Source organism: Bombus affinis, chromosome 9, assembly GCF_024516045.1.
Source record: "Bombus affinis isolate iyBomAffi1 chromosome 9, iyBomAffi1.2, whole genome shotgun sequence".
Lineage (NCBI taxonomy): Eukaryota > Metazoa > Arthropoda > Insecta > Hymenoptera > Apidae > Bombus > Bombus affinis.
In genome coordinates, this window is record NC_066352.1 from 11144163 (window position 1) to 11158149 (window position 13987).

Below are 13987 nucleotides of genomic sequence, written 5' to 3' on the forward strand. Positions count from 1 at the left end.
GATAGAGAAACGTAAAAACTGGCCGTAAGACGACGCAAGAAGATTAGACGAAAGAAAGCGGTGAGAAGTAAAGGACAGAAAGCGATAGAAATGTCGATAAATATGCGTCGTCACGCGCCACGTACAGCTATACTCGCTGCCAGATCCTTCAATAATACACCAAGGATACAAGGGGATGTTAAGTGATTTTCTTGGATTTATTTGGCAATTGCTCCTTAACTTCGAGGCCGGACACCGTTTTCTATGTCACAAGAAAAGAAGGAAAACTATATATTGTATTATTCGTGAATTTGATTCCCAAGTCTCCAAGTAATTTGAGCTGCAAAATATTCATTAACGTTAACACGAAGCGAAAATAATGCCGCACCGAGGAGTTTCTAAGTTTAACTAAATGAAATGCAGTAGAGTCGTTTCAACGATATAATTTGAAATGCGAAAAGTGCGGCCAAAGTGTTTACCATTCTGACATTCGTTCGGTATAAAAGTCTTAACTGATTCGTTACAATTCCTATGTATGTTAGTCGCATTAAAAACGAGAAAAACGTAAAAAGCGAAAGCCCGTTATTTTACGGAATAATATATAGTTCTAAAGACTTAACCTTTTTATCACCACTGCCTTTTAATGACTATAAACAGTACTTGTGCTGTTTGCCAAGTTGCCGACTAAATTCGTACAGTTTCAGCCAGTTAAGAACGTGACGATCGCAAGGTGTTTAAACGGCGCCCCGTTTAAAACTGAGCAATTTTTCGTTGGTTTTGTCTTCCGTGTCGTTTCGCTTTTTACTAGACTGCCCAAACCAACAACTGTATACGTTCTGACATCGTCGATGTCGAAGAAAATACACGACGTATAACATTGCCGCAACAAGCCGTTTAATAAATAAACTTGAGGAGAATGAAAAAAGAGTAAGAGAGAGAAAGAGAGAGAGGAAGAGTAGCAAACGGAACGGTAATCGCGAAATAGCAAAAGAGTTGGAACGAAATGAAACGGAGGCTGTGTTTAAGAGCGAACTGAATCAATAGCACTACGACCCGTAGGCCAAATATAGGTCATACCGTGATCCCTTTTTCCTTCTCTATCTTTTTTGCTCGCCAGTTCTTTCTGGTTGCTCTCTCATCGTTTTCCTTCCACAGTGTTCGTTCCCCAGTGGAAGGTATACGGTATACAATATATTATTGCATCGACACTCGGTTGCGGTACTCTCGTTGTCGGCGCATATGCATTTTTCATAAATAAATTCCATGGGTGCTCCAAAGTCGATCCTACTGCACACTATTGGGTTACGTGTGCCTCAGGAATTACGTATTTGATTGGAAATTATAGCACGTACTACGAACCGTAGGTACAACACTTACTTCTTTCCTTTTACCTACTTTTTTAACTTACAATCAAGATCGGTGCCCGCATTCAACGTTTGTCAAATACCATAATCATATCAACGTATTTGATCGTCAGGTCCAAAAATAACATTCGTCTTCCATTATAAGGAGCTTAGTAGGCAGAGCTCGAAAGATCGACGACGTTGTTGCCCTCTGGGTTGGATCCAGTGAAGGAGGGATGCTTTCAGCGTCTGACATTTGAAATCCATCCTCTTTGGTGTCTTTTCTGTCGTGAGAGAAAGTTGCGATTAGTCGCCAGAGCTATGTTCTTTTCGATGTGACTCCGGGCTACATTCATCATTATTCTCATTTTGACAGAGAGAAGCGACATCACGCTGTCGTCTTCTTACTCGTATTCGTGTCGTTGTGTTTGCTGTTTCGCGGTTCTTTTCCTTTAATTACAACCCGCAGCTACTTCGTACGCTTCAATATTTTCTAGTGAACAAAAAACAACAAGCAGCTTGCCTTTGAGACTTCGCTTTAAAAATGTATGTAACTTGCATCCGGAAACGGAGATGCTGGTTGAAAGCGAGTAATACCGTGAAATTGTGAGTAAAATTCATCCTATTCCGTTTCGACAGCGTGTTTTTGCGAAGCTCGTTGTTACCGAACCCTGGTTCGTGGTAGGTACACAATCCAGTTCCGTGCATTCCGATGTAATATCAGCAATGCAAACGGTACTTACTTTCGAACAAACTCCGGAACTAAACGTAACTAGTCGCACGCGATAGCAGTGGAATTAACGTGTTACTTCTGCGGCATAGTAGTGCAGAAGGCAATCGCGTCGCCAACGGTAAATTCATTCGTCACTGGTCAAGCAAACGAGCCAGAAACAAGCCGGCCAAAAATAATTGCCGTTATCGTACCGAATGACAAAGACCGACCGTTACAGCGAGCCAAAGTTTTTGCAACCACTTCGACGAAATGTGATTGGCCGCGGCCCGAACAAATTAACAGTTAACAAATTAACAGTGTCACCGGCGGGCACGGTAGACGAAACGCAAAATTGCCACAGACCACGGCTTCCTAACGTTTCCGGTCGATTGAAATACACCACTCAGCCGTACGACCGTCCAGCCATTCTATGCTTCCAATGGCAAACCTATTGATTATCCGCTCGCGTTCCTACCGCGCTGTCCATTTGCTGGCTGATTCATTATAATTGCAGCGTCGAAATGGGAGACCGGTGTCCACATCGCGGCGTTCCGCTTGCCCTCTAACCTCGGCTTCGGTTACGAGCCATCGACTCGCGTGTCACCTTATTTCAATTTTCTTTCTCGTTGGTAATTCCAGAGCATCGATCAATCGAAAATGAGAATATTCGTTCGCGTAGTGGAAAAACTATTCGTGCACTTGGTTCTGTTTTCACGCGAAATACTGGAAAATATCGTGCACAGAGAACCGTGTAAGGAAAATACACTGCACGTGGAAGAAATAGAAGATGAAAACCGGTACAATTATCAAACCACTTTCGAATTATGGAACGTATTATATCAAGATCTTAGTTTAGTACTTATTTAATCTTTTATTTATCACTTACAAAATTACGAAGATCAGATTGTATATAATTGACTCAAAAACAGAGAATAAAATAAAAGAAAAAAAAGACAGCCGATAACTAGATCCCAGAAAAGTATAATTCAAACTTGGAGCGTAAAAGAAAGCTTCGAGTACAAGGAGTTCAATTCAAATAGAATTTTCCTTAGGAGTGACGTTTGAGTCGTGTTAATTCGAACTATATCATGTAAAGATAGGATTATAAGTTTTCTCTAAAACACGTTAAATTGTCTGAAAGAGAGAATCGAATGTATACCTACCCTCACAACGTAAAACATTATTTATTTCAATCCCCGTATGTTAAACAAATGGAACAGTAACCGACCATTTGGCAAGCTAACATATTTACTAAATGTGTACAAATGTAGTAATAAATTGCAGAGTCGTGTACTCGTTCGGCTCTACGCGATGAATATATCAGAATTATCGGTCGTCAGTAGTCGTAATAATACTCGATTTTCTTATTAATTATTTTCTGGTAGCGAACAATCTAGAACATACGCAATGTATGTCGCACAGGGCTCACAATGTTTTTCGATTAACTTCATGGTTTGATCGGTGAGCATATAAACCGAGCCAATGAAAAGGTTATGAATAATATATTTATACGATTTTTCAGGCAGTCGCATCGCCTTCCTGCTGACCCACATTCCTCCTCTGCGATTAAACACACTGTGGCGCGTCGTCAAATTTATTACGGAAACATGAGACGACCATGTTTTGCCATGGCGAATATTTACGTTGGAATATTGGCACCGTTATCGCCGAAAATCACCGCCAATTCGCCATTGTCGCCCTGCGTAATCTCGTTCGCGAATGTAAATTCAAGATACTCAACAGATCGCACATTGTTTTCGTTAGTTTGCTAGCGAACCACGTGAAAAAAAACGAGCCTTACGTTAATCGAGGTTCTGCAAACATGAAAGCGCTTCACGCGACTGGTGTGCACGATTATCGATTCGACCGGCCACGAATTTTATTCGGAACAATGACACGGAATAATGAACCCTGCAACAGAACGACTCCACGTGTGTCGGTTTGAAAAATTGTCGATATATATGTATGTCGAATCGTACAAATGTTGCCCGATGTTTCAATTGGAATCTACCAGAACTTAGTCGACGGATGTATTCCAGGATAACGATTATCGTCGATAACCGGATACCGTCGGAGAGGAAATTCGGAACTATCTACTTACATACACGGTGTGGGAATACTATGTAAGTACATATATTCACTTTTCAAAAATTATAGAGATTTGCGTCGATCCGTTTCGTTGATTTTGGCGAAAAGTTAGCAAATTTACACTAGCTTCATAGCGGAAAGTTAGCAAATTTACTCTAGTTCGAACCCTCTTCTTTCTTGCTTTATCGCGTCAAATTGATTCGTCGGCTAAAAATAGTAATTTACAATGTAGCATTACCAATCGGATGTAGACAACGCGGTATGAATCAAAATTTGTCCAAACTCCTAGATCGAGCGATTTCATCAAAGCAGATCCGAACTGCCGTCGATCAGGAGCCACTATTTTCAACTAATCATTGGGATCTGGGTCTCGTTAAAATTACGATATATTGTCCTGATGTCCTGTTTGCCGAATAGCGGTCAAAGTTTGCTCAAATTTAAGGCGATAATCTAACAGAGCGAGCGAACGACGTCGTAGTTTTCGGTCCGGAGATAACGTTTGCCGTTGAGCAAGAGAGAGCTCCGTGGTACATTGACACTTCATTAACCGCATCGGTGCTACGAAGGAGCGACACGCGAGCGTCTCCCCTTCTCCCTCCCCACTCCCGCAATTTGTTAACACGATGCAACGTTAAAGGAAGTTGGTATTTTGCGCGTCATCGTAGCGAAATCGTGTGACGATGTTCGATCACCGGCAGCGACTCATCGGATGATTGCGGTACGACGATACCGTGGGTAATTAGTAGCTGCCTAGTTGCGCAAGAAACAACCACGTTATCGAATTATCCAATTTATCCCGCAATCCATATGACTGTTTGTACGGTTGTTAACGCGACTCTAACGTCATCCGGGCGATTACGCGCGAAGATTTCATTCTTTCGTCTTGGACTTGGCTGTGCCAAATATTTGGTGTTAATTCGATCGTTAGCGATTTAACGATGTAACATGGTCGCAAGAGAAGGTGACATAGCGCGGCACCGGCCTCTTACCAGCCCTTATCTACTCGCCGGCCTGTTCGCTGTTCTTTTTGTTTCCACTCTCCTCTGCCTCTATCGGCATGCATTCGAGGCATTGTTAGCGCGCGGACGAGCCTTCCTTTTATCTTCTCTGCTGTTATTCGCTCAGGCCGTTCTACCACCCTCGCCCTATTTCGCTCCTTTTCTCCTTTTGTCTTTATCCACTCGCGATAACGACGTTCCGTTGGTATCAAATTGATCAGACGAGACGCGCCTTAACGACGTGCCGCGTATGACTGTGCTCGGGTGTAGCCGAGTTGCGTTTCATCGACGATCGACCTCCTTTCGCGACGACTATCCTTCCTTTCGATCGCAAATAATTACGTAACGCTTTATCCATTTGACATCTTGTATTTTATGTCAGGATAAATGATGCCTGATGGAGCATACCGTGACGCGCGGATTAAACGCGAAGAGAGTTGGTTTCAAAACGTTCCACTCTGATACGGTGGTGTTTTATTAAAAGGAATGTTCTATATTTACAATATAATCGTTCTCCGCGGCAATCTACAGGATGATAAGCAACGATGAAAGCCTTTGGTACAGTGAAAACATGAAACAGCGAAGCGTAACAAACAGGTACAAAACGATAAACGATCGATCGATCACGAAAGGATCAATATCCTTCGTTGGTGGTGTACGAGGCGACGTAATCTTGGATGTCTTGTTCCTGTTGCGCCGCAGTTTGGTGATCGTGAACTGGAAGCTGGCCTTGACCGACGTAGATATCAGCCGAGTGGTCGTTCTTGCCGGAAGTGTGCACCACGGCATGAAATCCATCCTTGTCGGCGCGGTAGCTGACCACACGAATGCTACCACCTGGTTCCTTCACGCTGTACTGGCCGGACACGCTGCTTCCTGCGGAAAGGAACGGTCGCGGATGAACGGAAGCCGCGAAACCAATTGTTGAACTTGTAACGAAACGTAATTGAATGCCAGAGAAATTTCGCCTGAAATAACTCTATTAGCATAACAACGCCGAGGAATAACTCGACCGCGCGGATACAGTAGGGATCGCGAGCCAAACCGCGCGGAGCCTGTCCTCCTTACTTATTTATCCGGTATTCGTATCCCTCCCACATATTCATGACGCATGTACGAGAAAATTACTCTCGCGATCGAATTACTTCCGCCTCTATTAATCGTGTTGGAGTTTTCGTGTCAAAACTCGCATGAACAAACATGAAGGAGACGAGAAAAGGAATATCGAATCTCGAACAGTTGCTTCTCTCTCTCTCTCTCTCTCTCTCTCTCTCTCTCTTTCTCTCTCTCTCTCTCACCATCTCGCGTTTCTTTCTGAGCATGGAAATCGCCAGTCTGATGATCCTCGACGCCGTACGAGAACTCGTACTTCGGATGCGCGACATAGTCAAACTCGTAACCGTGTTCCTGTTGCTCGTGTCCGTGTAAATTGTTCGAGCTGTCCTCGTGATTCTCCGCGTACGGTACTTTCACCTCAAACACTGGCCCCTCGACGGGCCCGTGAAACTGCAGGTACGAGTTGGCCAGTGAACTGTGCTGCACTGGATCCTGTTGTCCGTGTAAAGCCTCCGCTTCGAGGGATATCACGCCGGCTCGTGATCGATGGCCGAGCGCCAACGTGATGGTCAAGGCGATACTGACCTGTGGAATAAAAAGTCACCTTCGTCGAAAGTACCTTGTAACCTGACGTTTTTCTTCGATCGGATCTGGTACATCAGTCGTTGGGAGATTTACGCGTGATCGACGTGAGAAAAGGTGACGTTTAACGGGTTGATTTTTCAGCGACCACGGGATTGGTACGTGATTCTGCCGTCGATCTCTTTTATTTTTTTACGTATAACTATTCACGCATCGCAGATTGAACTAATTTGAAGATATTGATCGCGTTGCAAATGAAAAACGAGTCGCTATAGTAAATCACGGACAACGAATTTAAATCGTACGATTGCGAGGAATTCGATATTGTCAGGAACGAGGTACGATTCGATTCCTTAATTGTGAGCTGTGTATAGAATCGTGTCAAAGCGGGTTGCACCGTGATGAAAGCAATCGAATACATGCTGCACTTATAACGATCAATTGAATCTCAGAGACAGATGCACAAAGAGAGCGAAAAAGAGAGGAGAAACGAAAACGTCGATCTGAGACGTCCCATTTTCAATTACTACGTCGATTGTCAGCGCACAAACGTTGACTATCGCGTCGAAAACAGTCTCGACTCGTCGATTATACAAACCAATAAAAGTTTCGCGTTTCATCGTGGATTGAAATTCGATTCTCTTCGTTTCATTTGTACGCGTTTCGCTTTGTTTGCTCGTTTATCATGACAAATAAAATTACCGAATACCCATCGCCGCGAAATATCGATAAGATTATCCAACAAACGGAGGTAAAAATGACGCAAATCGACGCGATCTAATATAATTTTTAGCATGGTTACACGCAGCTTTCAATTACATCTCATTCGTAATGTTGTAACAAGTGTTGAAGCTTGTCAAACACGAACGAGCAGAATCACGGTATAAAAAATGCCAGTTGGTTTTAATTACCCGACACAAACCCGGAATAATAAGCAGTCCAGTCCGGTATCTCATATGCGACACGATTATACGACTCTCGAAATCATAATAGCGTATTCTGCAATATCTTCGCTTGTCTCGCACGATGCTTTTTCTTATCGAGAAATATGCTCTTCTATACATATATATGAACTAAGTATATTTTTATAAAGTAATGAGACGAATCGAAACGACATCTAAGAAGGTCGTCTTCTTTCGCGCTCGGTTTTCTCAAATTTTCCTTTGCACGTACTTTCGAAAATAAATTCCGACTAGAACTCTCTCTCTCTCTCTCACGCTCCGGTATTTTTCTTGTCTCTGATCGTTTGCTCCTGCTTGATTTCTCGTGCCCCGCTTTTCTCCGATTCACGATTCGATTTCTTCGTCGATACCGTACCTTGATCCTCGTGTCTCCCTCGTATCTCATGGTATATAAGGCGGTCAAGTGAGAACTGCAACTTTCCAACGTATTTTCTAGCCTTTTATACCATGGCAATGCACATTCTGTTTATACACGACGCTCGTAAACAGATGTGAATCTGCCAGTTACGTTGGACATCGCATGCGTGTGCGATACGTGCGTACACGTTGGTGAATTTCGCTCGAACATGGTCAGTCTGGCCCTCTCTTCGTCTCCGCTTCGCGACCTTTCACGTACGAAACCGCTGTAACGGAACTGTTTGTCACCAGCCTCTGACGACTTCGCCGCTTCTATACTCCAAGATAGGAACGACGTTTCTCTTTTCTATTGAATCGGTATTAGAAACTTCATCAGACGATCGTAAGGATCGTCCGATCATACAACCGATTAATCGTGCTCTAATTGGCACAAACGATCTTACCTTCCTACGAATAGCAATTTTGTTCTAATAACGCTTCGACTTCAGTAACGTGTAACCAGTTATTAATAGATTTGCGTTTAATATTATCGATCAATCCTGGTTACGGTGGCTTCCTTACATTTTCGAAGACGCCACTCAATGGCTTCCTTTTCGTCAGCACGAAGCCTCGCGTCGCGTCGCTGGACGACACTAGGGTCGAATAATCCGCTTATTCCGTTCGAGCCAGGATTTATTTGGATTCTTAACCCCCTGGGAGATTCGGTGCTTGGATTGAATCGCGTCGGATCTACTTTAAATGCCTCGATCTCCGACAGTTTTTCCTCCCTACTTGAGAAGCTGGTTGTCTCGTTCGTTTAATAGCGCAGTTTAATTCCTTTATTGGGCTGTTTGTTCCAGCTCCAAATACCTTCGCGGGCTCGAACAACGAGCTTACGTCTCTCAAACTGCCATTGCGCTAATCTTCCGAATCCGCTGCTTTCGAATTATTTAACAAACGCTTCGACGATTTACTCGACCGAGATATACATCGAAACGAGATCACCGGTGCTAATCAGCGTCAGTTTGATTATCGACTTCGATTATTCGTAGTCAAGCGCAACGAGTGGCAATGTATCAAACGGAAGTATAATTCGGCGGAGCTTCTTCGTGCGACGTGTTTGAAGTCAAACATCAAAAGCCTTGATTTCCTAGATTCGCTGCATCTAACAGGTAGACCGGAAAACATGGACAAACGAAAAAGAAGCGAGACGCGAGTGTAAAGGATATATAGACGTATTCGTCCGTGGATGTTTACAGAAGCTACTTTGAAGCAATGAGAAAATAAGAAAATGTCAACGTCATCGAAAAGGGAACGGTTGATCAGAAAAATAACAAGTTCTACTCCAAGACCTCTGTGCTCCGTGCTGTCAGCGTTTGGTCTTTTACACTTGAACGATTGAATTTCTTCCTTTCCGTTCTAGTTCTGCTGTTTTCAATTTACAAATTGAAAATCCTCTATTATGTTTATGCGCGTCGATTAATGTTCGTGACGCTATTGCTTTATTCGAAAGGTATCGGGACACGAGTCGAGTAGCACTGTCGTTTGCCAGTAACCACAGTTTGTCGATGTCTCATTACGATTTACGTTTGGCCGTCTCTTTGACGAATCGTATGTGTTGCTTCGACGAGACAAGCTACAGAGAGCCGTCAGTGGATTGCGATTTCGTTGGAAATCGGAAAAGCAACATGCTATGTTCGAGCGTGTTTCGGTTCTCGTGGACGTTCTTCAAAGGTTGAGTCACTGAACGGAAGATCAGAGTAAGAATTTCGTCTTTGTTACGTCGCAAGATGATGTTGCGTTTATCAGAACTATCCAAGTTGATTTCAAGTTATTCTACACAACAAAGTATACCGATCGATGCCAGATAGTTGACGTACAGACCGTATGACCGTTCAGGTGAAGTACATAAAAGATTCTGCTTTCACGAAACGAAGCCAACCGGAAGTTGGCTAGCATTCCAAAGAAATCTTTTCTCTCCGCGCTTTTCTCATTGCCGGTAAAAATTGCTGAATACTTTTACGCATAAACCATCGGTTTTACGAGCAAAAAGTATTTTTCTCATCTAACGTCGGCAACATAAGTGGTAATATTTTACGAACGAGTACGCTTCAAATAAGAACCGACGGTATAACGATAACGTACAAAGCGATAACGTGCTTGTTGTTCGTTATTGTCGACTGCTAATTAATTCGCTTTGTAAGCAGTTCGGTCAGCGTGGATTTAAAAACATTATAAACATCGGATAAAACACGTTCAAGCGCAATAATGTGCCCATGGCAAATATAAATATATTCAATTGTAGCGGCATATATATGTGGTTGGTGTCGGCATCTCTGCATCAAACGATCATTTGTTCTACACAAACACCGTGCATTATTCGTATTTGCTCTATGCGTCGTTATTCCTTGCGATTCGACATAGGATCGTTTCATCTGCCGAAGACCAATTACAACACGTATCTTAACTCGAAATTAATCCTTTGCCCGTAACAATTATATTCTCGCAGTCCGATACAAGTGCCACTACCGATGCTAATTGAAGTGCTTCTGCGTGCTTCATCCGAAAAACAAAGACAAGAAAACGAGACCAAACTTCCTGCTTCAAAGAAAAATCTCTCTTTGACGCAGATACGCGGATTCTCATGCTCGAGCCGTTTCGTCTCGGGAACAAAATCTTTGACGCGAAATTGCTAGGTGAACGTACGATGGCGATGAACAATGCATCGTTGCAGCAAAGATGGGTAGCTTTGTATCATTGACGCATATTTTTTTTCTTATCCTGTTCCTCGAAAAAAAAAAAAAAGAAGAGGATGAAATTTGGCCAAGCGAAACGAACAGGTTTAGCGAACGAAGGGTACGGATAAACGAAAACCTTTGTATCCAACCATTTCGATGGTTCTCAGAGTGGAAGGATAATAAATGCTTTTATTTCTTGCGGAAGTGCGGAAAAACGGACTAATGTATATCAGCCACGTTGCCGCTATACGTATATCTTAAAAGCAGGGTCTTTTTATCTGATCCATTCTAGAGGGTAATATGGTATGCGGATGAAGGTAAAAGGATCATAACCGTGATAAAATTTAGAATACGATCAAATAAATGTGGTTAAATGGAAAAACGGTGTTTCAATATTTCCTCGTTCTTTTGTCGAAACGAGAAAATTTTATTGTAATCGTTCTTCCGATGCAATAAATACACCATTTATTTATTTCAAATTCTTTCGGCCGTGTCGCAGACTGTAGATTAATCTTTTAATCAGAAGAAACGAGTTTCATTCCCCGTGAGGATTTTCTACGAAATTTTGTGAAAATTTTAGTAACGCACGGAGCATCTTGGGTGGATCGCTCCGAGAACAGATCCTTAAATTTTGTACGAATATATGTTCCTTCTTTATTAAAAGTTCCTACGGAATATATATGGTGGGTTAAAATCCACGAGGTTAAAAGCAAGTTAGAACAACGACAATGTTGGTGCTACGATCTAAATAATTCGCGAGATTATGTGCATACGAGTTCGACTAGTAAAATTGTAATAGTTTCGGTATCTGTATGATATAAATTACACGTCGAAATAAATGTCAAAGGGAAAGGATTGGCTAAAATATTTTCGTTCGAATGGTTCGATGAATGGATAGACTTCTGAAATCGAGAGGAATCCTAAGACTCTAACCCTTCGTGGACGAATGAACAGCGTAATTGACAGGGCGCCTAGGACGTGAAAGAGAAACGATGACTAGGCGGATTCCTTCGAAGCTACTTCTTCTGCTTTCATACTCCGGAAAGCTTCGGTAAAGCGCATTGAGTGCAAATTGCGGCAGACATCCGATCTAGGTCAAGCCGATGCGCGAGACAACTGGTACCGTCGGCTGTTTCACGATTAAATGAATGCACCAAGTTCGAGAGGAACAGATTCCCTCGTTGCGGCGCGGTCCGGTGACAGCGTACCGTTCTATTGCCTCGAGCTTCTTCACCGACTTCATATTGCATCCATGCTTGAATTCTTTCTCGCGATATATGAAATCCGAAACAAGAAGACCTATATCATTAACTTTATTATTATCAATTTTATTCTTTATTCGACTTACTGTATTATTTATTTCTACGCGCATGGTGCGTATTTTTTAATTCTTCGATCGATTCCGGTGAAGCGTTACGTACGTATAATTGATAAAATCCAATTTAAGAGCAACGATTGTATAAGATTTCATAGTTGTTAGAAGTCAGAAAAGTAAAACGAAACAGAGGCGGTACAACGTTAAAGGGCCAGGCTGTCGGCTGACTCAATTAAAATTCTTAGTAAAATTTCTCATTTAGCCGGGGCGCTTGGTTCTCGCGACCGGCTATCCGCGAAGTCGTACGACAAACGGAATTTTACCGACTCATTTTTTCTGGGAAACAGTTAGCCAAGAAAGGTTAAAACGGGTAATGATAAGGAAACGCAATTCCAACCATTCTTTTCGCGTTATTGCGGTTGTGTCAGGCGTTTCCAGAGCGTGACTCACCAAGCACAGCAAGGCAATGAAACGTTAAAAATGCGGGCTATTAAGGGCCAATGTGCCAGGATACCGTTTCATTTGCATCCACGCTACCGTCTTTCTATTATTAAAATACGGAAGTGGTCGGTGTCTGCCAACGGTTCCTCCTTATTCCCTTTTCCGTAGATACGTTCGAAGGCAATTACGCGTCGAAAATACCGAACTGGTACTATGCATTTCCGATGTATTTTCGATGCATTGTCGATGCATTTCCGACGATTGTCTTTCGAAATATATCACTTGCAGCCAACGCAGCCAACAAACAACCAAAAACTCGATACAAAAACGCAACCGATGCTTGCGACGGTATACGATATAAAAACGTCGAGGTTCTAACAACGTTACTAAGCGTACAGTTAATCAATCTTCATTCTCTGCTACCTAATTACCGCTACATCGTATAAAAAGATAAATTAGGCATTGTTCCTATCTATAGCACGAGTAAAAGAAATTTTATTTATATGAAAGAGTCGCGATTCAGTTAATAAATCTCCAATGCTTTTAAAAATCATTTGCAAAACATTTTCGTTGGTAGATCGAAGTTTATGCAAATGGATTACAAGATTATGCGATCTATCGTTTCGTTAGTTAAACACAGTGAAATCGCTTTTATTTAAACAACCGCTAAAATTCACGGAAGAGAAATCTGTGACAGTTCGAGGAACGTCCACTGTTAGTTTCTGTTGGTTTCTGATAGGACGAGTGATAATGGGCGATTCAGAAGCATCGGTGGAGGCACGGCGACTCGGTGCAAATGTGACACGTCACGATCAGAGATTAACGCGTTAACAAGTTGTCAAGGGAGAACGTGTATAGGTAGATGTCGCGTCGACGCGTAAATCAAAGTTCAAGATACCAATTTACTTGCACTTATCACGGTTGCGCAGCCAAGCGCGACACTTTCTCTCACTCCTAGCTGCGATCTTAAACCTGTTGATCGAGCACAATCGAGTTCCTTGTCAGCGGACAATGTCGTTCACACGTTTCGTGGCGAGGTGCACACGTTACCGAACACACGTATGTCAATTTGCTGGTGCCTAACTAATCCTCGAACCATGCTACCAGCTGGACAACACATGTGACGTGGATTGGCCATTATGCGTTCATCGAGAGTAACAAGTTTTCAGGACGAGTCGTTAACGACGCGAATAGCGCTTGCTCTTCGATCTCTTATCTCGTACAGATTTCGACAGAATGACGCAACGATGAAATTGCATTTTTTTCTAACGCGATAAACCGTCTATTTCTTCTCTGATTAAACTACCATCTTAATTGGATTTGTTTCCGCTAGCAGAAAATTATAATTTTTTGCTTATTCCATAGCAAAACCAACGTCTATCAATGATGAGCGAAAGATTCTCGATTTCACGTTTAATTAAGTGGAAACGCCCGCGA

General features: G+C 42.6%; 1 protein-coding gene and 1 long non-coding RNA gene across 5 annotated transcripts in view; one reads left to right on the top strand and one right to left on the bottom strand.

The window, feature by feature from the left end:
* Window positions 1–13987, top strand: part of LOC126920294 (uncharacterized) — a 118561-nt gene that overhangs the window by 48484 nt on the left and 56090 nt on the right. The window lies entirely within an intron of this gene.
* Window positions 5245–8579, bottom strand: LOC126920285 (uncharacterized). Its single transcript, XM_050730405.1, has 3 exons — window positions 8076–8579; window positions 6419–6761; window positions 5245–5996 (listed from the first exon to the last, which is right to left on the bottom strand). The coding sequence occupies exons 1-3, from the start codon at window positions 8103–8105 to the stop codon at window positions 5755–5757; spliced, it is 615 nt and encodes a 204-aa protein (XP_050586362.1). The 5' UTR covers window positions 8106–8579; the 3' UTR covers window positions 5245–5754.